General features: G+C 36.5%; 1 protein-coding gene across 1 annotated transcript in view; it reads left to right on the top strand.

Annotated features, from left to right (window-relative positions):
* The window catches only part of LOC122789835 (connector enhancer of kinase suppressor of ras 2-like), a 340361-nt gene that overhangs the window by 231719 nt on the left and 80838 nt on the right, over positions 1 to 27804 (top strand). The window contains exon 7 of the mRNA XM_044057273.1: positions 24016 to 24523. Within this exon, the coding sequence (XP_043913208.1) occupies positions 24016 to 24523 (508 nt within the window). The remainder of the gene's footprint in view (positions 1 to 24015; positions 24524 to 27804) is intronic.

Raw genomic sequence — 27804 nt, 5'->3', positions numbered from 1 at the left:
TAATGTAGTTAGGAATTTTGTTCCAAAGCATGGGGAGTCTCTGTGACAGGAATCTATCCCTCCAGCATGTTCTATTTATTGTTGTGATGAGGTTTAGCTCACTAGAGCGCGTGGCTCGCAGTGACTTGGATTTCTTTATTTGGAGCATGCCCATCAATTATGATTTGGACGTGGCTTTGTAAGTCAGGCAGAGATCACTTCTGAGTAAGCGATATGCCACTGAGTATAGCCGGAGTTTTTTCAGTCGGGCTGCATAGGACATATGTTTGAGGCCAGTAATCCTATTGGTGAGGTGCTTTTGTGGTCTTTCAAGCTGTTGGAAGTGTCTTGTGAGGTACATCCCAAATGGGGCATTGTACTCTATGATGTGTCTGATGAGTGACGAGTAGAGGGGCACTATAACCTCTTTATTTCTAGATGCGAACCCCTTAGTAATTAGATGGGCCACATAGAAGGATTTCCTAACAACTTTGGCAATATGATTGTCAAAGGAAAGATTACTATCTACCTGGGTCCCCAGATCTCTTATTACCGCTTCTGTATTAAGGGGGCTGCTGCCTATGTGATAATTCGTGGGTGTTTTGTTTTTTCCCAAACGGGATGACTATGCATTTTTTGGCATTTAGCTTGAGGCCATGACTTTGACACCAGGTGTCTGTCTCAGTAAGGCCTTTTTGGAGGATGTTCGTGTCAGTCGGGGAGTCAATTATGGCTCCCAGTTTGCAGTCATCAGTGAACATGGTTAGCTATAGTCCTCCTGTGCTTACCTGTACTTCTGAGAAATATATGCCGAACAGTAGGGGTCCCAGAACTGAGCCTTGCGGGACACCACTTGTGACTAGTTTAGAGTCAGACCTGAAGCCCGCTATTCTTACTGTGTGAGTTCTGTCTGTAAGCCAGTTGGTAACCCATCTTGTGACGTACAGGTTTATGTTCAGGCTGGTGAGTTTTTCCATAATACCCGAGTGAGGGATGGTGTCGAACACCTTGGTGAGATCAAGGTAGGCTGTGTGAACCACCTTTCCCTCGTCTATGGCCTTGGTAACTGTCTTGAAGAAGTCAACCAGGTTTAGTAGGCATGATCTGCCCTTAATAAAGCCGAACTGGGTCGGGTCAAGTGTTTGGAGGTTCCCAATGTCTTTGTTAATGAGTTCCATGATGATGCGCTCCATAGCCTTGCAGACCAGGCTAGTCAGGCTTATGGGGCAATAGTTACCAGGGTCAGTTGTGGCTCCTCCTTTGTGGAGCTGAATAACCATTGCTGTGCACCATTCTATGGGCATGTAGCCTGTGGAGAGGCTGAGGTTGAACAGCGTCTTTAGGTGGGGTGTTAGTTCATTCTGTAGTTTGTGCAAGACGCAGCCTGGGACACCATCTGGCCCCATTGATGCTGTGTTTTTGGCTTTTGAAAGGGCTGTTTTCACCTGTGCTTCTGTGATTTCTGGGACACTACACTTTTCCGGTATTGTTGTGGGCCCTTTTGAAAGTGAGAGGGAGGTGAAGTTTGCACTGAATCTATCTGCCAGTATGTTGGCAATATCAGAAGGTTCAGTATATTTTGTGCTATTTTGCATCTCAGAGCATATCTGCGAGTTGCCACTTAGATTTTTGACATAGCTGAAGAAGGCTTTGTGGTTATCTTTCGAGTCCTTGGCTATTTTTCTTTCGAAGTTAGCCTTGGATGATTTTATGAGGGACCTTAGTTTCTTACTGATACTGATCAGGGATGTCTTTCCTTCTTGGGATTTGCTTTTTTTCTGAACTAGTTTCCTCCTTTTGTTGTATAACCTGTTTATGGCAGGGGTCCACCAGACTGATTTCCTTCTCTTAGGAGAGTGAGTCTTGGTTTTGCTAGGGATGGCATGATCCATTCATCCTTGTAGGTGCTCAGAGAGTGCAATTGTAAAGGATTCTGCATCTTGGGCAGTGTTATCCTTTAGCGTGAGGGCTGTGAAACTTACCACCTCTGACTTAAGTAAGGTGAAGTTTGCTTTAGAAAAGTTTTTCACTGTGGTTTCCTTGGTTGGGGGTGGTGGTGGGGTGTGGACATCCAGGGTGATTAGTTTATGGTCTGATCTAACCAGTGACGGGTTGACCTCCAGTACAGAGCACCTGTCACCCATGTTGGTGATGACCAGGTCCAATATGTTGTGGCCTCTGGTAGGGGAGTTTACCAGCTGATCCAGGGCATTTGAGTTGATAAATTCCAGGAAGCGCTGAGCCTGGGAGTTTGTACTCAAGTAGTTTTCCCAGTTAATGGTAGGGTAATTGAAATCTCCCAAGATAAGGGTGTTCTGTAAGACCTTCATGTTTTCCACTGTCTCCAGAAAGGCGGAGTGGTGGCCCTGGGTCATGGAGGGTGATCTGTAGCAGGCCACAATTTGCATTGCAAATTTGCCTGATGTTAGTTGCACATGGATGATCTCAGAGGTATCATGCTGCGCCGCTAACCTGGAGGTGTGGGTATCCTTGATGAATATGGATACACCCCCTCCTTTTGTGCTTCGGTCTGTGTTCTGTGGCCGAAATGTGTGGTATGAGTTGTAGCCCAGTAGTGCTGGAGTGTTGTCTGGAGCCTTGAACCAGGTTTCAGTTACTGCACAGATGCCGACGTTCTCCACACTTAGGAGTGCTTCGAGCACATGCATTTTGAGATTTAAATTCCTGGCATTGAGTAGCATAACCCTCAGTTTTTTACTTGTGCTGTTTACAGAGGTGGGTTTGAATTTTGAGCCTTGCCTAAAAAAGGCACTATGGGGGCAGCAAGAGCCTTGGCCAGTATTCGAAAGCCAAGGGGTGACAGGTGCAAGCCGTCTCTTGCGAAGCAACGTGGCTTGTCGAGCATGTCATCCCAGGCTGACAGACACTGGATCCCCATTGAATGATACCAGAAGCTTAGCCAATTGTTGAAATTGATCATTTTTTCTTTATACTGAGGTATCATTCTTGGTGAGGGCAGGATGCTACTCAGGGTCAGGGTCATACTCGCCTGGGTTACATGATCAGAGAGCTCTTCCATGTCTCTTTTCATGTAGTCAAGGGAGGTACGGCTCAGGTCGTTCACACCGACATGAACAAATGACAGAGTCATATTTGTACTTGTTCTGGAGTGACCTGAGTGCTTGTGTTATGTGGTGGATTCTGGCTCCCATCTCCTTGTCCAGCCTAGTGAGTGGGGCATCAGTGTGCCTGACTATTGAGTCACCTATTACTAGTGTGTTAGGTATGTTATTTCGCCTTAAGGGCTGTGATTGTGCGGCACATTGATTTTGTGTTTTATGTGTTGTCTGGTTTGTGACGGGAGGTCCAGGTTTTGTGGGTGTCTGCTTTGGAGCTCACTGATGCTTTTGCAGGTTTTTATTAGAGCCTCCGAGTATGATTTTGTGTATTTATGTGTATCTTTTGCCAGTGCTGGGTTAGTAGGTCTATGTGAGGCTGGAGGTGTGGTGCAAGTGTTAACCTTCTCCTCATGACTGTCTGTTCCAGTCTTGGGTGGAGATACCTTAGCCTCCAGTTTGCTGTATAATTGCATCTCTCACATATGTTAGTGTTTTGTGGTAGGAGGAGAGGGCTGTGTGTGTACATGAGGCAGTTGTAACATTGCCTCAGGATACCCAGATTCACCAGCTGGACTGGAGAGTACACCTGAAGTTGCCCTTTGGTCATGCCTGAATAGTAGGGTGAGCTGCTTAGTCGCTTGGTTGGTGAGGGGTGGATAAAGAGCCTTTCCCTGCTGGGCAGTCAAGTGTTGGGGTATATTAGTGCTTGCTATTAGGTCTGAGCAAGTACTGGACTGTAGGATGCTTTTTGAGTGCTTAGGTTGAAAGTTAGACTAGTTTCAAGTGAAAAACTGAAGGAGACTTAGTGGAGCCAGGAATAATTTAACCCTAGCTAACCGGTGCTGCCCGGTGTGCAAAACCATGCAACGCGTTTTTTAAACTACTAACTTCTGGGCTGGAACCACTCCTCCAGGGACAGATTGCTGCTCAAAGTTCCCCTCTATCACAGGTGAACAGAGAGACTTCCCTCTATCCAAGTAAGGTATGGGCAACTCAGAAACTTGTAACACAGCCCTGAATTCAGCACTAGCCTGAAAACTGGACTATACTAGCTTAGAAAGGTGGGAAACAAGAAATTTATTTATTTATTTTTTTTGAAAAGATAAGGCAAAAACAGTAAAAAGTACACTTAAAACAGCTTTAAACGATTACAAGTGATCAGAAAAGGTTATCGCACTTTAGTGTGTAGCCTACAACAGTTATACAATTCATTTAAACAAAAACAACTTTTTAAAAGTGCAGGCAGTCAAATAAGTACAATATTTGAAAAAAAAAACAAGCTTTTAAATCACAATAAGTGCTGCATAATCAGAGTTTAGGCTGAAAACAGTTAAGTACAGCAAGAAACTACAGAAAACTGATACTCAATCACTCTAGATTTTTGTGTCAGCCTGGGACTGACTGAAAGTGTAATATAAGGCAATTGTGTAGCAAAAGTGGACTGTGTAGTTTAAGGAGAATTTTTGGCATAAGGAGACTGTGTGGTATAAGGGTATTCTGTAGGTTAAGGAAATTGTGTGGTATAAAGGTATTGTGTAGGTTAAGGAAATTGTGTGGTGTGAGGCGATTGTGTAACATAAGAAGAACGTATAGTTTAAGGAACTGTATAACATAAGGAAATTGCTTATATATAATTAGATTGCATAATATAAGGAAGTTGTATAGTATAAGGGTATTCTGTAGTTTAAAGAAAGTGTGTGGTATAAGGAGATTGCATATATGTTTAGATTATGTAGTATTAGGAGGTTGTGTAGTATAAGGGTATTGTATAGTTTAAGAAGATTCTGTGGTATGAGGAGATCACATATATAACTAGATTGTGTAGTATAAGGAGGTTGTGTAGTATAAGGGTATTGTATAGTTTAAGAAGATTCTGTGGTATGAGGAGATCACATATATAACTAGATTGTGTAGTATAAGGATGTTGTGTGTATAAGGGTATTGTATAGTTTAAGAAGATTCTATGGTATGAGGTGATCACATATATAACTAGATTGTGTAGTATAAGGAGTTTATGTAGTATAAGGGTATTGTGTAGTTTAAGAAGATTCAGTAGTATGAGGAGATCACATATTGTCAAAGGAAAAAACTTCAAAGACCAATTCACGTAAGGTTCAAGTATGGCACCCTTTATTACTTGCAGCAAGGAGACAAAACATGCAGATACAGGATTTTGTCTAAATTACTAGTAAGCAGTATGCTACTTTTATACAGTTCTATGAAATGTTACTTTTCTATGGTTGACGTAGTTAGACGCAGCTTTCTGTATTACTCTACAGAAAATGTTACTTAGATTTCCTGCAGACATGTTCAGATTTAAAACTCACTATGTGTTACATAGAAAATGTTACTTGGGTTTCCTGCTGACATGGCTGGATTATAAAAAACATTTGAGAAAAACAACCTGGCCTTGGGGCTTATTTTTAGCCCACTACAAACTTTCTATTCTTCAATTGTGCAGTTCTAATATATATGTGTTACATTTCAAGGTACATTTCTAGCTTAGGTACAAGTAATGCTGACTACGGTTTATACTTTCAAGCAGCCTTTGTTTTCATTATCAATAGCTTCAGCAGCTGTGTACTTTCTCACGGCATAAGCAGAAAATCAATAACTCTTTGTTAAGTCTCATGACACTAGTAGAAATGAAACACCTATTATTATTTTCATGACATTAGCAGAAATCAAATGCTTTCCTGTTAATTTCCAAAGCATAAGCAGATCATAGCTGTACATATTTTTATGACATAACAGGATTGGAATGTCTCTAGTAGCTTGTGCAGATTCATGCAGTGTGAACAGAATAAATGTATTAACTCTTTTAACCCTCAAATGCACTAAGCATGCATGTTACTAATACATATTTTTCTAACACATATATAACTAGATTGTGTAGTATAAGGAGGTTGTGTAGTATAAGGGTATTGTGTAGTTTAAGAAGATTCTGTGGTATGAGGAGATCACATATATAACTAGATTGTGTAGTATAAGGGTATTGTGTAGTTTAAGAAGATTCTGTGGTATGAGGAGATCACATATATAACTAGATTATGTAGTATTAGGAGGTTGTATAGTATAAGGGTATTGTGTAGTTTAAGAAGATTCTGTGGTATGAGGAGATCACATATATAACTAGATTGTGTAGTATAAGTGTATTGTGTAGTTTAAGAAGATTCTGTGGTATGAGGAGATCACATATATAACTAGATTGTGTAGTATAAGGAGGTTGTGTAGTATAAGGGTATTGTGTAGTTTAAGAAGATTCTGTGGTATGAGGAGATCACATATATAACTAGATTGTGTAGTATAAGGAGGTTGTGTAGTATAAGGGTATTGTATAGTTTAAGAAGATTCTGTCGTGTGAGGAGATCACATATATAACTAGATTGTGTAGTATAAGGGTATTGTGTAGCTTAAAAAGATTCTGTGGTATGAGGAGATCACATATATAACTAGATTGTGTAGTATAAGGGTATTGTGTAGTTTAAGAAGATTCTGTGGTATGAGGAGATCACATATATAACTAGATTATGTAGTATAAGGAGGTTGTGTAGTATAAGGGTATTGTATAGTTTAAGAAGATTCTGTGGTATGAGGAGATCACATATATAACTAGATTGTGTAGTATAAGGAGGTTGTGTAGTATAAGGGTATTGTGTAGTTTAAGAAGATTCTGTGGTATGAGGAGATCACATATATAACTAGATTGTGTAGTATAAGGAGGTTGTGTAGTATAAGGGTATTGTGTAGTTTAAGAAGATTCTGTGGTATGAGGAGATCGCATATATAACCAGATTGTGTAGTATAAGGAGGTTGTGTAGTATAAGGGTATTGTGTAGTTTAAGTAGATTCTGTGGTATGAGGAGATCACATATATAACTAGATTGTGTAGTATAAGGAGGTTGTGTAGTATAAGGGTATTGTATAGTTTAAGAAGATTCTGAGGTATGAAGAGATCACATATATAACTAGATTGTGTAGTATAAGGAGGTTGTGTAGTATAAGGGTATTGTGTAGTTTAAGAAGATTCTGTGGTATGAGGAGATCACATATATAACTAGATTGTGTAGTATATGGAGGTTGTGTAGTATAAGGGTATTGTGTAGTTTAAGAAGATTCTGAGGTATGAGGAGATCACATATATAACTAGATGGTGTAATATAAGGAGGTTGTTTAGTATAAGGGTATTGTGTAGTTTAAGAAGATTTTGTGGTATGAGGAGATCACATATATAACTAGATTGTGTAGTATAAGGAGGTTGTGTAGTATAAGGGTATTGTGTAGTTTAAGAAGATTCTGTGGTATGAAGAGATCACATATATAACTAGATTATGTAGTATTAGGAGGTTGTGTAGTATAAGGGTATTGTATAGTTTAAGAAGATTCTGTGGTATGAGGAGATCACATATATAACTAGATTGTGTAGTATAAGGAGGTTGTGTAGTATAAGGGTATTGTATAGTTTAAGAAGATTTGTGGTATGAGGAGATCACATATATAATTAGATTGTGTAGTATAAGGAAGTTGTGTAGTATAAGGGTATTGTATAGTTTAAGAAGATTCTGTGGTATGAGGAGATCACATATATAACTAGATTGTGTAGTATAAGGAGGTTGTGTAGTATAAGGGTATTGTATAGTTTAAGAAGATTCTGTGGTATGAGGAGATCACATATATAACTAGATTGTGTAGTATAAGGAGGTTGTGTAGTATAAGGGTATTGTATAGTTTAAGAAGATTCTGTGGTATGAGGAGATCACATATATAACTAGATTGTGTAGTATAAGGAGGTTGTGTAGTATATGGGAATTGTATAGTTTAAGAAGATTCTGTGGTATGAGGAGATCACATATATAACTAGATTGTGTAGTATAAGGAGGTTGTGTAGTATAAGGGTATTGTGTAGTTTAAGAAGATTCTGTGGTATGAGGAGATCACATATATAACTAGATTGTGTAGTATATGGAGATTGTGTAGTATAAGGGTATTGTATAGTTTAAGAAGATTCTGTGGTATGACGAGATCACATATATAACTAGATTGTGTAGTATAAGGAGGTTGTGTAGTATAAGGGTATTGTATAGTTTAAGAAGATTCTGTGGTATGAGGAGATCACATATATAACTAGATTGTGTAGTATAAGGAGGTTGTTTAGTATAAGGGTATTGTGTAGTTTAAGAAGATTCTGTGGTATGAGGAGATCACATATATAACTAGATTGTGTAGTATAAGGAGGTTGTGTAGTATAAGGGTATTGTGTAGTTTAAGAAGATTCTGTGGTATGAAGAGATCACATATATAACTAGATTGTGTAGTATAAGGGTATTGTGTAGTTTAATAAGATTCTGTGGTATGAGGAGATCACATATATAACTAGATTGTGTAGTATAAGGAGATTGTGTAGTATAAGGGTATTGTATAGTTTAAGAAGATTCTGTGGTATGAGGAGATCACATATATAATTAGATTGTGTAGTATAAGGAGGATGTGTAGTATAAGGGTATTGTATAGTTTAAGAAGATTCTGTGGTATGAAGAGATCACATATATAATTAGATTTTGTAGTATAAGGAGGTTGTTTAGTATAAGGGTATTGTGTAGTTTAAGAAGATTCTGTGGTATGAGGAGATCACATATATAACTAGATTGTGTAGTATAAGGAGGTTGTGTAATGTAAGGGTATTGTGTAGTTTAAGAAGATTCTGTGGTATGAAGAGATCACATATATAACTAGATTATGTAGTATTAGGAGGTTGTGTAGTATAAGGGTATTGTATAGTTTAAGAAGATTCTGTGGTATGAGGAGATCACGTATATAATTAGATTGTGTAGTATAAGGAGATTGTGTAGTATAAGGGTATTGTGTAGTTTAAGAAGATTCTGTGGTATGAGGAGATCACATATATAACTAGACTGTGTAGTATAAGGAGGTTGTGTAGTATAAGGGTATTGTATAGTTTAAGAAGATTCTGTGGTATGAAGAGATCACATATATAACTAGATTGTGTAGTATAAGGAGGTTGTGTAGTATATGGGAATTGTATAGTTTAAGAAGATTCTGTGGTATGAGGAGATCACATATATAACTAGATTGTGTAGTATAAGGAGATTGTGTAGTATAAGGGTATTGTGTAGTTTAAGAAGATTCTGTGGTATGAGGAGATCACATATATAACTAGATTGTGTAGTATAAGGAGATTGTGTAGTATAAGGGTATTGTATAGTTTAAGAAGATTCTGTGGTATGAGGAGATAACATATATATAATTAGATTGTGTAGTATAAGGAGGTTGTGTAGTATAAGGGTATTGTATAGTTTAAGAAGATTCTGTGGTATGAGGAGATCACATATATAACTAGATTGTGTAGTATAAGGAGGTTGTGTAGTATAAGGGTATTGTATAGTTTAAGAAGATTCTGTGGTATGAGGAGATCAGATATATAACTAGATTGTGTAGTATAAGGAGGTTGTGTAGTATAAGGGTATTGTATAGTTTAAGAAGATTCTGTGGTATGAGGAGATCACATATATAATTAGATTGTGTAGTATAAGGAGGTTGTGTAGTATAAGGGTATTGTATAGTTTAAGAAGATTCTGTGGTATGAGGAGATCACATATATAACTAGATTGTGTAGTATAAGGAGGTTGTGTAGTATAAGGGTATTGTATAGTTTAAGAAGATTCTGTGGTATGAGGAGATCACATATATAACTAGATTTTGTAGTATAAGGAGGTTGTTTAGTATAAGGTTATTGTGTAGTTTAAGAAGATTATGTGGTATGAGGAGATCACATATATAACTAGATTGTGTAGTATAAGGAGGTTGTGTAGTATTAGGGTATTGTATAGTTTAAGAAGATTCTGTGGTATGAAGAGATCACATATATAACTAGATTGTGTAGTATAAGGAGGTTGTGTAGTATATGGGAATTGTATAGTTTAAGAAGATTCTGTGGTATGAGGAGATCACATATATAATTAGATTGTGTAGTATAAGGAGGTTGTGTAGTATAAGGGTATTGTATAGTTTAAGAAGATTCTGTGGTATGAGGAGATCACATATATAACTAGATTGTGTAGTATAAGGAAGTTGTGTAGTATAACGGTATTGTGTAGTTTAAGAAGATTCTGTCATGTGAGGAGATCACATATATAACTAGATTGTGTAGTATAAGGAGGTTGTGTAGCTGAATTCCCTACCTCCCTACTCCTCTGACTGCCATCATATTATGGAAGCAACAATTCTGTAAGTTCTTTCTGACTGCCATGATATGACATAAGTAACTTTATTACATGGAGTCAAGATAGGTTAGTGTGGGCTGAAAGTGAGAGACTGCAAAAATATAGGAAGTTCTGTCAGTAAGAAGAGTATGACAAAATACTTTCATTGAGATATGTTTTCAAGAGGAATGTTTTTCAGGTTAGTGGGATATGAAAAGCTGTCACTGGAAGTAGATTTCATGTGGCACAGACAAATTTTGTGAAGAATAATTCTCATCCAACCATTTTCTATATCCATTTTATCCAGTTTAGGCTAAGATTATGTTTGTCTGATACCATGTCCTGCCAGCAGTGGGTACAAGGCATGAACTAGCCCTTTATGAGATGGCATTTATTTATAGGGCATGTGCACACACACACACACACACACAAAGGTAAAAAAGCACTCACTCTTAGAACCAAGTTAAAGTTCCAAATCGACCTGAATGCATGTCTTTAGACTTTGTCAAGAAATCATTAGCCTCAGTAAAACTGAGACAGACAGAACATAAAACTTATCCACAAAAGGCATCCCAGCCAGGAAAAAAGGGGTATTGAGTATCAAGAAGTAGGAGTCAGTGATGTAAAATTCTGCAGCACTATGCCACCCATATTGTTAATTTTAAAATACTTATATTGGTGGTCTACACTATGTGGTATTACTAACAGCAGGTGAGAGCAAGTTAATTGGCAGAATGAGAAGTCAGTAGTTCAGGTAAAGTCTTTTATGACTGCAGCACGCTGGAAAGTATGTGGAAAGGAGCTGCTTAGGAAGTCAAATGGTATTGGCACTGAATGAACAGTGGTGCTCATAAGCAGTGCATTTGGTCTAATAAAGTTTATATGGCTTTTGTGGTGCCTGACATTCCTAATGTGAAGAAAGAAAGGCATTATTCCTGTTGTAGTATTCAATACATTAAGCAATATTGTGGATTTATGGCACATTTTTATTATTTGATTAACTTTGGTGATCATACTATTGAGATGATAAAAACAGGAGAGTGTGGGATCCAGATAGATGCCTGGCTACTTGTGAGTAGAAACTGTTTGATATGTCCTTCCAGAAGAACATTTAAATTTCAGACTTTGTAAGGTACCTAAAAGCACTGCTCTTGTTTTAGACTTAGAGAGTTATTATTATTAGGTCTCCAATCATAACTAGATTATTATGTGTTTTGAGACATGGATGCCAAGAAATTCACCTCAACAGTGAGGCTCAAGTGGTGCATCTTGGGAAACCGTGTTGACAACACATAAATGGTTATGATCCATGACACAATCATAAATCTGTACTGCTTTTACCATTATGCTAAAGTCTCGACCTCCATATCACTATCCAGCAGGTCAGTACTCTCCATCCCATCCTTCAAATCCATTCTGAAAGACTTCCTAGCCAAAATCTGGCTCTGTTCTTGCTCAAACACCAGGATAAACTATATCACTAAATGTGAACAAGTACCTATTCATGCATTACCTCTCCTTACTCTCCCTTCTTCACTCACTTCCTTACTTCTATCAATTTCTCTGCACTGGCTTCCTCTCTAAATATACCATAAGCCTGCTTTTCTCTCAGTTTGTGTTGCAATTCCTGCCTGTATTACACTAACTTAACTTTAATTTATCTATAAACTTTCTAACATTTCTCTAATTACTGAAGCATCATCATATAATTTTTTATCTATTCTTAACCAGTGTTTTATATTATATCTAATTTTGTATAATTATTCAAACTGTAGTTGTTTTACTGTATTATTTTAAAGACTATAAAATTATTGTTCTTCAAATGTTTTGTTAATACTTTGAAGCTTTTTCCCCAGGCCTTCATTGAAAATGGGTTGCTACCCAGTTGGACTTTCCCTGTTATCAAGCAGAAATAAATAAATAAACTCTTTGCAGTGTGTGAAGCTTTGTCTGTTTCAAGTACTACCAGGTAAAGAAAAAGGTGTAGGTGTGTGAAGTGCTTATCTGATCTTCAAAGCCTTTGATATCTAGTAAAAAAATGTTTTCAAACTGTCAAGGAGACAGCAGGGTGAAACAAGGTGTCCCTTTGAAGAAAATAAAACTTTCAAAGCTGTTTTACACTTCATTCTGCCACACTTTTCGATTTTAAGTCTGGCAGAGTGAAGTTCTAACAGCATTTAAAAGCTGTTTTACCTTTTGCTGCTATTCTTTGCTGGCCAGCACTGCCTCTAGCATGAGACTGTTAACTATGTTTAGGTGTGCTTAAAAAACCTTTTGCTAGGCACCACAAATGCTGTTAAAATTGGATCTCATACTTTGGAAGAACTTAAGTTTAAATTTTCCCAGTATCAGATAATAATTTTGGCACTCCATGCACTACAAGTTTATTTGAAGTGATTACTATGTGAAGTTATTTTCATTGTAACTAACATGTTTATTTTAGCTTATGTGGTTGGGAGCAGTATTTAAAAATAGCACTTTAAAAGAAATAAGTCACTTGAAGTACATGGAGTGCTGTGATTACATTCCAAAACTGGTAAAAAGTTAACCTCATGTTATACTGTTTTTGTCTGATATCGCAGAGGATTATGACTGAGTCATTGATCATAACCAGGCCATTATGTGATTGAAATATGGATGCCAAGAAATTTCACCAGGGACATGAAGCTTGAGAAGTTAATTTTATGGAGCCATGTTCAGAACATATAACAGGATTATGATCAGAGACCCACTCACAATTTTTGGTGTGTACAGACCTTTAATAATAAATGGTAGGCGCACAAAGTGTTTTACCAGATTTGAAGGACATTAAAGCACATAATAAGTGTTGTCAAGCAGACTGCAGTATACCTCTAAAGTTCTTTACTTAAAAATTGTGGGGTTCAAAGTATCAGAATCAGGGACAGTTTTTAAATGTTGCTCTAACTTACTTAAAATGTTATATAGATCAATAGGTTTTGCATCAACATGCATTTTCTAAAGTAAGAAACTCCAGTGTCTGGAATTGTTGACTGATTGTAATTCTCAGTGATTTACCAGAATTTCAAATAGTTTATGAGAGATGGCTAAAATATGAGGCATAGTCAGGTGCATTTGCATAATCAAGGACAGTTGACAGTTATGGAAGGCAGAAATGAAGTATTCCTCTGGCAGATGCTAAAGCAACTTTTAAAAGCTATTAATCACTACATTTTGGGCCATATTCCAAAAGAGTTGCTCTCAGTGTAAGTCTACTCTGATTCCAAAAGACCTGCTTTCAGTGGTATAAAGCCTGTTTATAAACAAGCTTACTAAAGGGACCAGATGCCAAAACACCTGCTGTTGGTCTGTTATCAGTGTAGGTGGTCACTTACACTGAGAGCAAGTCTTTTGGAATCAGGGCATTTACAGGTGTGGTAGAGTAAAATTCTGACAGCTTTTAAAAGCTGTTTAACCTTCTGCCACTGTTCTTTGACAGCGGGCTATATCTGTTATTAGTCCCTAGTGTAAGACCTGATCTTAACTTTGCTTACAGTATCCTTAACATGGTTTTGTAAAAAAAACCTTAAGCACTGTTAAGAGCAGGCCTTGTGCTAGGGAAGTGCTTTATGAAGTTTATCTTTTTCCATATTTTGGATTGTACTCTCACTGCTCCATGGACTACATCTTTGTTATGCACATTTAAGGTTTGTTAAACTCACACTGCAGGACACAAAGCAGTCATCACTGGATAGCGTCAGAAATGTCTGACAGTTTTGAAAGTAGTAATATACCTCATGCTGCAAAACTGGGTAAAAACAGTGGCACAATGAAATGTCAATGAGCTTTTAAGGATGTTGGCTGATCAGAGATATACTTCACTTCTGGCCTTTGTCTGTGTAGCAGAGCTCTGTGTGTTACAGCTTTTAAAGCTGTAAAACACTTTGTGCTCCTACACTTTTTTTTCCTCTTTAACTGGTAATACATATGTATGTCAAAGAATTATGACAGGGTTTCTCTGATCATAACCAACATGTTAATGTGCTCTCAAAATGAATGTTATGGTTCGCTTCTCAAGATTCCTATCAGTCTGCTGTTGAGATGAATTTGTTGATATCCATGTTTCTCAGACATGTAATAAAGTGGTTATGCTCAGACACCCCATCATGAATCAATTTGTAGTATACTGGGGAATGTTATTGATGAAAACTGAACTTTCTTGGCAGGAATGAATAAAAAACTTAATGACATAAGTAGGCCAGTATCACAAGAAACTTATTGAATAGGTCTATTTATTTTAACCATACTTTTGTTTAGATTTTAGGATATAGTCACATACTATGCTAAGTTATTGTTTTACTTAAGTTGCCTAACCCCAAGTAATACATGTACATGCTGAAATATACAAGGATGATCAAATTAAGAGATATTAGACATGATGTACGTTCAACAAGAACCTTTACTGAACTGTGCCAATGAAGAAAGTCACATGGCTCATAGATCCAGGATACAGCTCTAATATCATTATATATGTGACATATGTGCATGTAATGTTTAGATACGTGACATGTGTATGCAATGCTATATCAGTTTACTTTACAAAAATGTGTGAAATGTGAATAAACTAGTTCAACACATGCATTTCATGTTTGTGTGTGTGTGTGTGTGTGTGTGTGTGTGTGTGTGTGTGTGTGTGTGTGTGTGTGTGTGTGTGTGTGTGTGTGTGTGTGTGTGTAGAGCTATATTGCAGCTACACTATGTAATAATGTAAAAATGGAAATGCTCAGGAAAAATAATAATTTCATAGTCAAAGGTCTATACAGTTGAAATGCAGTCATTGTTTCTCTTCGGTCCTTAAACAGACTTGCATATCTTGAATACTGACACTCATTAGGTTAATCATTGATCAGGACACTATTTGGATCAACAACTGGTTTAGCAATAACACTGGTACTGGGGTCACTTTCAGTGACTTTAAACTTGAGAAATACTCTGGGAAACATTGTCACTGTGAGATTAGAATTCTGATAGCTGAACAATATACTTCTTCTGTGCTGAATCCCTTAAAGGCTGCTGCTTTTCTGTATACAGAAAATATGATTAACATTGCTTTGACTCAGTGGAATTCTTCATTGATTTATCATAGCAAACATTTATATCTGCACAGCCTTTCTTTCAACAACCTAGTTGCTCTCCTCTTACTTTTGGGAACTAAGAAAAAACATGAGGTAGGTATTTTATCTTTGTGATTGTTTTTTTTTTTTTTAATCAGAAGCATTGAGGTTAAAATATGACCTTGGGAGGTTTTGCTGAAGTTTAACCCACTATGAGACTGGCATGGGATTTTTCAGCACTTTTGTCCTTAGTGGGAAACACATGATAGCATGTCCTATTTAGTAGCACTTCCAGATGTCCATAGGAATAAGTTGAAATCTGTTCTGTATATATGTGAAAGAGATGAAGGCATATTCTGACTCAGCTCACCAAATTAACTAACCCAGTGTTCATATCCACTTACCTTGCCAGTATAGTCACTAGAGGCCACAATTACCTATTTTGAAATCTGGATGCCCCTCAGTGAAGTGCTAAGTCAGCCAGATATTGCATCTTTGTAATGCAAGTTAAACATTTGTTGGTTATAAACAAAGTATGGCATACTCTGATGTGTCTATGGAGTTTGTGAGTGTACCAGCATAATGACTTATGCATTGTTTTCCCCAGAGTTCTGTTTTTAACCTTGATCATAATGGAGTAGAGTCAGCATCACCTGCAAAAAAAAATTCTTCAAAGTAAACTCATGCATAAAGCTTAATAACTAATCCTGCATCTCCCAGCTTGGTTGGAGCAAACAAAACCCTTTCAGGTACCTTGTAACTCTACTGTGCCAATCAGACTTTAGTTTGTGCAGCCAGTCCTTTATACTGGACTATGCTTCAAAACATTAAACACATAAAACACCTATGGATAGAACAATAATTTAATTGCATTTACTCTTTCCAACCAAAACAATTGCAAAATTGCAGATGTTGAAAAAAGAACTCTCTACATGGCTTTAAAATCAAATTAGTCATAGTAGTGAGTTCCTAATGTAATCTGATGACAAGGAAGCATGGAGGAGTGAAATACCAGTTGAAGGGAAACTGCTGGAAACTTCCAGTAACTCATCACTAGATGATTGATGTGGAACATTTAGTTTTTTTTTTACTGCTGGCTTCTAAACCAGAGAGGCTACAAAAGTCTGATAGCAATTGCTAAATTATTAGATCTGCAGTGTGGTTTTCCATTAATACTAAACAGTCATCTGCAGGCAGTGGGAACCTGGTTTCATGGCATGGAAGAGGTCCCCCTGTGAGCTAGCCAAGGAATCCAGTAGTACTTAGTAAAGATGGAAGGGAGACCGTGTGGATGTGGGGTTTTGCCTCTTCACGTTGCCATTAGTATTTTCATACCTATTACTTGATGGCAGGGGTACTTAGTCTTGGTTTAACATCAGAACATACAATTAGCAGGTCCGATAAAGACAAGAGATGCTCATATTGAGATTTACATAGGCACTCCCTACTGAATTCTAAGGAATTTTAAATGCAAAGTCCCAACATGCTGGAAGAAAAAGACCAAAACTACAGGATTACAGGAAAAGAGCCAGTATTGAACATTGCTCTTCTCCTTTTAATGTCTTGTTTGCAGGGGGTCAAGTACCCCTGCACCTTCACATTACCAGCCTTATATATATATATATATATATATATATATATATATATATATATATATACACACACACACACACACACACACACATATATATATAATTGTGTGTATATGCATATACAAGTATATATATATATATATATATATATATATATATATATATATATATATGTGTGTGTGTGTGTGTGTGTGTGTGTGTGTGTGTGTGTGTGTGTGTGTGTACATACACACACACACACACACATATACATATATATATATATATATACATACATATATACATATATATATATATATATATATATATATATATATATATATATATATATATATATATATATATATATATATATATATATATATATATATATATATATATATATATATATATATATATATACAGAGAGAGAGAGAGAGACAGACATCAGCTCTGGCATTGCCAAAATTCAGAGAAAAGAGAATGATTTGTCATATAAGAAAAAACTAGCAATTTCATTAGTGATCTGCAGTGGATGTGTTTCAGCACTGACCTCAGTTTGAATGCATTAAATTGTGGCATGGTCTGTTGGTAACCATTTGAAATGTCAGGACCCACTAGAGCAAGTCCCAAAACTTGGAAACTAATGGCCAAAACAATTGACTTACATATTCCAAGTCTGAGATGCCATTTCTAGGGATATTCCCTTTTCTCTGAAGTATGGTGGTCTCGGAGTTGGTAGATAAAAGTTCAGGGGTTGTGGGGAACTTGACCCAATGCAAAACAAGTTTTAAAGAGAAGAGTGATTTTTTGAGATTCGCTGTTCTCCTGTGTTTTCAGTCTTTTTTTTTTTTTTTGGCTTTTGGGCATTCAGCATTTCAAGTACCGACAATTCTATAGGGAGCCTGGTCTGTCTGTATTTTAAACTGTGAGCAAGCAAACTAGCAGGTTTTTTACACAGGCCATGCTCGGATTGACACTATTTAGAGGTAGAGAGAGGCCATCCCACTTAAAGCTATAATGAGATTTGTTTTGATCCTGTTATGCTTGCAAGCAACTTTCTATTCCTGATCTGACTTGCCTTTCAGTCATTCAACATTCATTTTGCCACTTACTCCATGTTCTTCGGCATCCTGTTTGTCTCACTTTGACTGCTGTGCACGTAAATTTGAAGTTTCATTTATATTATTTCCCACTGTGAAAAAATAGACACTGAGTCTACACAGCTTGGTTAATGCAGCTGTATACCTCAGTGCAAATAAACTGGATGGATTCTGGACTACAAGAGTGTCCAAACCCCACTATATAGCATCACAGACAGGGGCCTGTCAGAAGAAAGTTTTAACTGAACACTCTCATGGTATAATAATGTACATGGTCTGGTGTCTAACAACTGAATTGCTGTCAGTAGGAAGAATAATATAGTCTATCCTGCTATACAAGTGATTGGCTGAGGTGAAAAAAGTATATCCTATATCACTACCGGTTATTATTCTTCAGGGTCACATAAACCTGCAGTCTCTGTAAATTCCCACAAGACTGCCTAAGCTTTTATAAATTTCTTTGATTCAGCTATAAACCTTTCTAAGAGAGAGGTCACCACCACATTCGGCCCAACCATTTCCTCTTAACAACCATATACGTTGTTTTCACCCCAATTTTATTCCAGTACATGGGGCATTACAAGAACACTCCAAAAAAGATAAACTTGTTAGGTTCTTCCCTAATGTTAGAACTAGTCTTAAAAGTGCTTTGGGGTGCTTAAGAAAACTTTAAGTACACCCTGTGCACTATGAAGACTGTTTCTCATGCTAGCAATTAATAGCAGGCAGTGTCATCTGGCAAACAGCAAAAGCAGAAGATAAAACAGCTGTTAAAAGCTGTTAGAACTTCACTCTGTCACATTTTAAAAACAGAAAGTGTGCAGAATGAAGTATCTAACAGCTTCTGAAAGCTGTTTTGCTTAATATCAGAGGACCACTTTGTTCTTGCCTGCTGTATCTCTGAAATGTCCATGATTATACAGAATGTCTTTGATTTTGTCTCATATTTTTGCCCTGACCCTCGTAAAGTATTTTGATTTTTTAGGTAAATCACTGAGGATTACAGTCAGTCAATGATGACCAGACAGAGTGTCATACTTATTTTTCAGAAATGCATAGGTTCATAGGTTGGTACTAGGCTATCACCCTAGGGCCTATACAAGCCTAGCCATAACAATTCCCTAGCTATTTCTTCCCACAGTATTTACTTCCCTGGACCCCTGATGTAAAACATGTTGTTCTATTAACTTTGTAAGTGAATTAGAGCAATTTGCCCCCCCCCCCCATATACACAAACATTATTTTTGGATTTGCCCAGAATTCTTAAGCAAAGAAGTTGAGATGTCTACTGCGATTTGTTTGATGGCAATCACTAAGTGCTTTATCAGATTGCAAAGCTTCTAAAACACTTCATGTTCCTACGCTTTCTCTTTTTTTCTGTAATTGATAACACATAGAGCAGGTAAAGCTTCATGCACTACATTAATTTCGGTCATAACCCTCTTTTATTAACACAGATGCCAAGATTCACCTTTTGAGCTTCATTTTCAAGGTGAGCTTCTTAGGATTCATGGCACAAACATATAATAAGATGATTAGGATCAGAAACCTGATCATAATTCTGTATATATTTATTGGTTCCTTTGTTTACATTTGGCTTGTTTAATTTTAATGTAAAGTAGTTAGGATATAAGTACACCAATAAATTTGAACTTGAACTTTGAACTCTGATGTGTGCTTTCCCAAACAAGTCGTATATGCCAGCATCACAAAGCAGACAATATTTAACAAGGAAGTTTTGTTTTTAATTTCTAGTTTTGTATTTTTATTTCATGTTATTTAAGACGGTATGACATAACCTTGTTGCTCATTTCCTCTCATGTCTCAAATGACATACCATTAGGTGAACTAACAGTACTTGAAATTACTTGTAGAAGAGAGAGAGAGTGTGGAGCTGTGTGTGTGTGTGTGTGTGTGTGTGTGTGTGTGTGTGTGTGTGTGTGTGTGTGTGTGTGTGTGTGTGTGTGTGTGTGTGTGTGTGTGTGTGTGTGTGTGTGTGTGTGTGTGTGTGTGTGTGTGTGTGTGTGTGTGTCCTACGATGGACTGGCATACAGGCAACATTAGTTCCATTATTTGGGGTAACTACTCGCCAGGACAGGATCTTGATTCACTGTAGCACAAATATCACAAAGCCAGCACTTTCATACGTATGAATGAATGTTTCCTACTGACGTTTGTGTTAAGCTAGGAAGGAATTTAACCATGTATAGTAAATAGTTGTAAAACTGAAGTAGTAGTCAGAAATTCTAGGATTGTTACAACCCACAATTTCAAACAGTAAAGATTAAGTTATAAAACATACCCCAGAATTCCCCATACCCAAATGCATGTATGTATGTATGTATGTATATATATATATATATATATATATATATATATATATATATATATATATATATATATACATATGTATACATACACACACACACACATACACACACACACACACACACACACATATATATATATACACACACACACCAACTGTGAGATCATACATCAACACAGAAAGGGAAAGTCCAATCCCTGCTATAGAGAGATCTTGAAAAAAACACATAATGACACAAAGAAAAAGTGGCACCGTTCCCCTCAGCAATAATTACTGCATCCCACAGCTGCAGCATAATCTTCAATCTAAACATTTACTATAGACAATACTCCCATGTTTAACTTAATTACATAGAAGTAATTAGGTCCCTATGGAGAAATTGCTGAAAGTTACACTTTACATTTCAGTTACAGTTTTCCTACATTTCTCTTTTGCCTTTCATCTCTTTTTTCTTACATTTATAGAGAAAAAGGCACACGTGCTTGATCCAGAAGAATAACATATATTCCACATTAGAAAGTAGTCAAATATATTTTACAAAGGTGCCAACAATCTGAAATAAGAATGAAAAAACACACATTTTTGTATAAGATTTTTGTATAAGATTTTCTACCCTGGCACCACAAACATAACAGAAATTTCATTACAGCAGGTATGTTGCCAGATCTTTGAAAGTATGCCACAGTTATCCATTTTCGCAAAGTACCTAATTCAGCTACTCTTGATAACTTCTGATACTCATATCTATCATTCTGGCAGTCTCAAAAAATACTAGAAAAGGTGATTGCCAATCAATTGAGAAACCACTTTGACCAAAATAGCTTACTCTGTACCAACCTTCATGACTTTTGTAAGGGCTACAGTTCCTCCATTTTCATTGTCTCTATCACAAGTAATACACAAAATAACATGGAATCTAGTAATGTAACAAGAACCATCATGAGTGACATAGCCAAGACTTCTGATAGTATATCTTCAAACATCCATATGCAAAAAATACCTTACCATGGCCTTAGTATTACCAACTACAGCTACTTCCATTTGATTACATAGTAGGAATCACCCATCACATAGCAGTTTTCCAGTGAAATAAATTCCTTACTGGAGTTCCACAAGACTCCCTATTAAGAGCAGTTTTAGTCATGTTTCAGTAACTGTATCCCTGCAGTGTTAACCTTAGTCAACTTTCTTCTCCATGCAGGTGACTTAGTAAACTTTTCTGCCAGTCAATCATTTAAAACAATATATAATGACCTAACTTTAAATCCAAATATATATGACACATTACCTTTTCCATTCAAATATCAACCAACTTTATTAAAACAAATATCACAGACATAAAAGGCATGCCTTAACAGAGCCACTCATCATTATAATAGCTCCCTTAAGTAAAACAGTATAACAAATCCATCCCTGCAGGTATCCTGACATGTAGTTTGGTGCCCTTGACTTTTAACATTCACATCCTTAAATCCATCTGTAGTTTTTAAATACTACCAAATTAGTCTCTTCAGTACAAAATTATCCCACATGATGCACTAAATGATTACATATCTATGACATGACAACAAGAAATATCTGCATTTATTAAAAAAAAAAACATGATTAAGCTACCCACACTTTCTATAGTGCTTAGACTAACAAAAGGAGCAAAAATTTGCATACACTCATGCTTTTTAATGTAGCAAACTACATTTTCCCAGCCCATTGCTGCAATTTATGCATTATACACACACACACACACACACACACACACACACACACACACACACACACACACCAATACAGTAAACTGGCACATATTTATACTTTAAAATTTGTGATCACATCTCAGTATTACCCTCTATCCTGCTCCTGTTGTCAGTTTAAGACACATAATTATCTTCAAAACTTAGATCAACAAATATATCTTCTTACTGACTACATTTTTGTTGGTGACTTTAACATATATTGTAATGTCCTATAAACTGAGATAGACACTGTGACTTTATACATTTATAATGTATGTGTTTGTAACAAGGTTATGACTGAAATTGAACCCTATCACCCAGTTCAACAACCTTGAAAATAAACAAAGTTCACATAAAAAACTGGCAGCATACATGATTATCATTCCTCCAAGAAGCAACATATAAGCAAAGTTAGTATGGCGCATGTCTAAGCAAATGTGTTCCCCGACAAAACAGGCTGAGAGAGAAAGGTAGCTAATGGGCAAAGAAAAGTAACAGTGCTGAGGGATGCCTGACAATGTGGTGTTCGTTGTAACTCCTTGTGTGAGCTCACGCGCGTGCGCATGTGTGTGTATGTGTGTGTGTTACAATAAGAAAAGGATAAGAAAGACATGCTTTATGATGAAGAAGAGCTGAGGAAGCAGTAAAGTAACCACATGCAGGACAAGAGTACTATATCTAGGTTTGGGGAAGGGCAAAGCAAAACATGTCATTATGAAAATGGGCATAAACTTGTATGGTACCATTTGAAGTATAGCACAGAACTTGTTAAGTTTGTGTTAGGGAGTAACTAAGTTTTAGAGAAGCTTCAGGAATAGTGCTAAACCAGTGCTGGCATTAGCAAAGATGACAAGTCACAGACTGAATACCAAGTACTCAGTGGTATATTTTACATCAGGCAAAACAGAAAATGTTTTTGAAGAGGGCTCTGTCCAGGACCTAGGGTTTGTTGAGATAGAGTCTGTTTTTATACCTGAGGCAATACAAATGCATTTGGTGAGGATGTATATATATAAACAGGAAAGCTGAACAACAAAATAGTGCATGTAAGAATGTTCACCACTAATATGCTATGCAGGTTTACTTTTGTTTTACTTCCTAGTTGCCACATAATAAAGATAATACAATTCTATGAATACTGACTGGGATTTGTATTTCAGACATGTATGCTTTGCAATCAGTCCTATGATCTGTTATGGTTCTGTATATTTTATGGCCAGATTTTGTTTAGCATAGAATGTACAAGGCATTTGTGTTTTTATATGATATCACTAAATGGTCCTGCACCAGCCGTATGGATTATAATGCATATCAGAAGATTTTCACTTTAGTGTAATGGTCTGTCTGTCTGGTTCAAATAAACATCATTTTTGTTTTTGTAAGAAGTTAGTTAATTAATTTAATTTTTTTTTCTAATTTTCTCATATATTTTTTTTACAAGAAGTTGGTAGTATTTAATGAAAATTTATTCCTGTGTCTTTAAGCATAATAGGGATTGCATGTATATTTGCCTGCATGTAGAATAACCAGGTTTTCACTTTAACTTGGGTCTTGGTCTTAACTATTAATTGTTAAGTGATAATTAAACATCCAATCAGGTTGTATTATGTGTGCATATATTCAAGGTGGTTAACTGTTTATTCTGATGACGTCTCATGAACTTTGAGACGAAAGTGCTAAATAAAATGTATTTGTGTTATCCCCACCCCTCGTGCAGTCCTCTTTTGTGGTTTTTCAGTTTTTGGAGCCTGGTTGTGGATTTATCATTTTTGGTTTTGGTAGGGATTCTATAATTTTACTTATATAGCAGATAATTGCTACTTATTGATTGTCAAAATGCAAATACTCTGTTTTAGATTTCTTCCAGTACATATTTTAGACTCATTTTCTCTACTGCATTGTTATTAACTACAAAAACTGTGCTTTTTCAGGTAAATTCAACAAGTCCTTTCCCAGAGCCTAAACATGGTCGGCATTTTTCAAGTGAATCCACATATTCCCAATCCTCTGCAGAGGATTCTCGGCAAGATGCAACAGGAAGCACACATTCTTCTGGTTGTAGACCTCCATACAGGGAAAGACGCTCATGGCAGGATTTAATAGAGACTCCCTTGACTAGCTCAGGGTTACATTTTCTTCAAACTATTCCCCATGATATAGACTACATTGCAGGCCGGTCAGGGATGTCACCAGAAAGGAGAAGACAAGCAACACTTCCAGTGCAGAGACGACATATCCATGACCGTGATGGGCCTTTCCCACTAACTGAATATGAAATGGGACCTAGTTCCCGGGGTAGACCTCATAAACAGCGTAGCCAGAGTCTGCCAAGAAATAGGGACGTAAGAGGAAAAGGACATATAAGACCAAGTGGACTATCAGAAGAAAAATCAGAAGATGAAGAAATTAATTTCAGGAGTAATGGATCAAGCAGAGAAGGTAAATGATATTTTTTTATTTCATACTGATTTGGGCTAAATATATGTTAACTCTTAAAAGTCATTAGAACCATTGTATGTTATTTTATTTTTATTTTTATTTAACATTTGTTGACCGGGAAAGTCCGACTAGGTTCTACAGAGCCTGTTTTCAGGGGAGGCCCGGGGAGAGATGCTCCAGACGCATGTCTTTAGACATGCTATCAAGAGTAGAACATAAGCAAGAGAGCTGAGTATTTGTATTATTATTCATAACATTCAGTTAATGTAATCAGTGAATATTTGTTTTATGGAAAGGATTTTTTCATCCAAAAAATTAACACATATTCATATCTGAGTTGGTAGCGGTAATTACTTGATAAAACTTGAGATGTGTGTGTCAGTTTGCTGACTGAGCTTATTAAAACCTATAATAAAACTACATGAAGGAGTCATCCACTTAAAATTTACCATTATCTATCCAAAATGATGTTACAGTATAGAAATTTCGAGAGCATGACAGTATATCTATATGAAGTTTAAAGATGAAACATCAACTGTACCCACATTATATGTGTGCATGAATGTGAGTGTGTGTGTGTGTGTGTGTGTGTGTGTGTGTGTGTGTGTGTGTGTGTGTATATATGAAATATAAATCTGCACATAGACAAGTAGATGCGTACTTGCTGGATTCCATGCGCACGCAAGCAGATTGTGTTGCTTCCTTAGAAGTTTAACTGTAGCAGGACAGTATGCAAATAAGCAAAACATCTTAACAACAGATAAGGGCAATATCAAAGCATTGCTTACTGAATAATGATGAATGTAAATACATATCAGTTGATAAATATTACTAAAGAGGGGAGTGCCTTGCCATAGGAAAGCATCACAGAATACTGGTGCGTTACTTCAGAAACCTCAAGGGCGACATGTGGCAATGTTCTGAAATGGTGGTTAATGGTGCCACATTCACTGAGCCTAGTGATATAGTGATCCTGTTAGTGGACAAATTTAGTTTAAACTTATCCCCCTCTCACCCCCAACCATCACCTCCAGTAATACCCTCAAACATAACCCCTCCAACTATAACTATGGTGCATGAACTGGCTGCACTCATTAAAGCCAAGAGCACATTTTCAATAGGCCCCACTGAACACTGAAGTCATTATTTAACTATAGTCTTAAAACAGGCTTTGTGCCACATGAATGGAAGACTGCACTGACCCTCCCCTGTCATAAGAGAGAACCTTCCATAGATCTTGGAAACTACAGAACCATTACTCTGACTAGTCTTATTTGCAAAGCCATGTAAATAATTATCATGGATCCATCCCAGTTTGGCTCTGTGAAAGGAAGATCAAGCTTACTGCATCCAGTGGACTTCTTTGAAAAAGTCACTAAGGCAATGGATGAGGGGAAAACTGTGCATATTGGCTACCTAGATCTGGCTAAGGCATTTGATAAAATACCTCACTTGGGCATTGTAAACAAACTTAAGAACTAGGTATAAACCCATTTATAACATGCTGGATAGATAGCTGGCTCACTGATAGGACCCAGTAGACAAGAATCAGTGAGGTCACGTCTATAAAGAGGTCGATGACTAGTGGAGTCCCCCAGGGCTGGGAAAGAATTCACTTGGCCACTTCGGTACTTTGACGTTTTCGGCACTGTAGTGCGGTCTCGGAGGTTGGTATATTTAAGTAGGTGGGGGGGGGGGGTAAAGCCCCCCACTTAATGTAATGTTTGAAATTGATTTTTATTTATTTATTTTTTTGTTGTTGTTGCAACAGCGATTTTTTTTTCCCTTGGAAAAAATCGCTGTTCTGACACTTTGACATTGTATGCTTTCGCTTATATAAGGTCGATCAATCACCGTTCGCTTTTTTAAGCGTTCGATGATTTAATATAGACCCTAACCTATACCCTATATATAATCCATAAGAAAAGAGACTAAAGAGAAAGTCATATGATTAGTCATATGACTATTTATTTAATATATAAACTGTGATGGCACTAGTGTTTTCACTTTAGTCTGATGGTCTTATTTAAACAAAAGTGCTTACTAAGTGGAACTAAGTGAATAAATTTGTATTTTTCTTTGTAGCTGCTTTTAGTTTCATTTTTGCTACTGAGGTTAGGTGTGCTGAGGTGTTTTTAATTTTTTTTAATTTTATTTCTAAAATTTGTTTTAATGTTTAGTTTTGTGTTAATTTCATGTACAGGTCTGTTGCTTCTGCATTTAACAATGCTGTAGTTATTTTTTTTCACTTTCACATGCTGATATTAGTTACATGCAGCTTCAGCAGTTTAGAATCCTTGTCTGTGTAATTTCTGTGTGTTTCACAAGATTTTACTCTGTGTTGGACCCTTGCTTTACTATTACGGGGGTGGTAGGTTGCTGTAAAGTTATTTCTTTGTATGACATATTTTTTTGATATTAGTTATTGCTTTGTTTCTTGTGTATATCTCTTTGTTGTTGCTGAGATACTGCAGCTATATAGACTGTTTCTGATTATATTTAAATTAATTAATGTTAATTATGATATAAACAAAATATACTTGCTTTTTTAGAATTTGTAGTTGTCTAGTCTTCCTGTCTTTAGTACATACTGTTAGTTTATTTGTAACCTTTCCATTTTTCTCATGCATTTGGGAAAACAATAACTGGTAATACTATGAACTAGAATGATTGTTTGCCTCATGTCTTTGTCATTATCTATGCCTTTTTTAAAACAGTTGTTTCTAAATGGATTTGTATTGTAATGCAGCAGGATGACCATGCAATTCATTAAGGTGTTTTAATTAAATAGTTTTGTGTTAAACCACAGAATATACTTTTTGCTTATCAGGCCAGGGTAACATGTTTCAGTTTTGGCATTGCTGTTTAGCAAGTTTTACTGCAAATCAATTTATTTGATGAATGGGATAGTAGGCATACAGTACTGTGATGGTATAGTTAGTGTGTACCTAAGATTTAGATGGCACAAGTAATGTGAACATAATATTTATTATTTAAATTATTTGCACATATGTAGTTTTTTTTATATTGCACATTATTTTTGAAAGTAAGTTACATTAATAAAGCCGGTACCTGGACAGATTTATTTTTCTCAGATTATCTTTGAGTGTAAGTTGCATTTGTAAGAGATATATGGGTTTACGTGAATAGCAAAGTATTTATCCATTTCAGTAACATCCATCCATGTGTTGTTGCTTTCCTGCTTTAGTTATTGCATATATGTGTACAGCAGCTTATAAACCATGGAAAGAAGAAGCTCCAAGACTTTGCTTTGTGTCATT

Source organism: Protopterus annectens, chromosome 15.part0 (assembly GCF_019279795.1).
Source record: "Protopterus annectens isolate FY-2018-M chromosome 15.part0, PAN1.0, whole genome shotgun sequence".
Taxonomy (NCBI): domain Eukaryota; kingdom Metazoa; phylum Chordata; order Ceratodontiformes; family Protopteridae; genus Protopterus; species Protopterus annectens.
The sequence above is the reverse complement of the archived record's forward strand: the minus strand, read 5'-3'. Positions and strand labels throughout refer to the sequence as shown.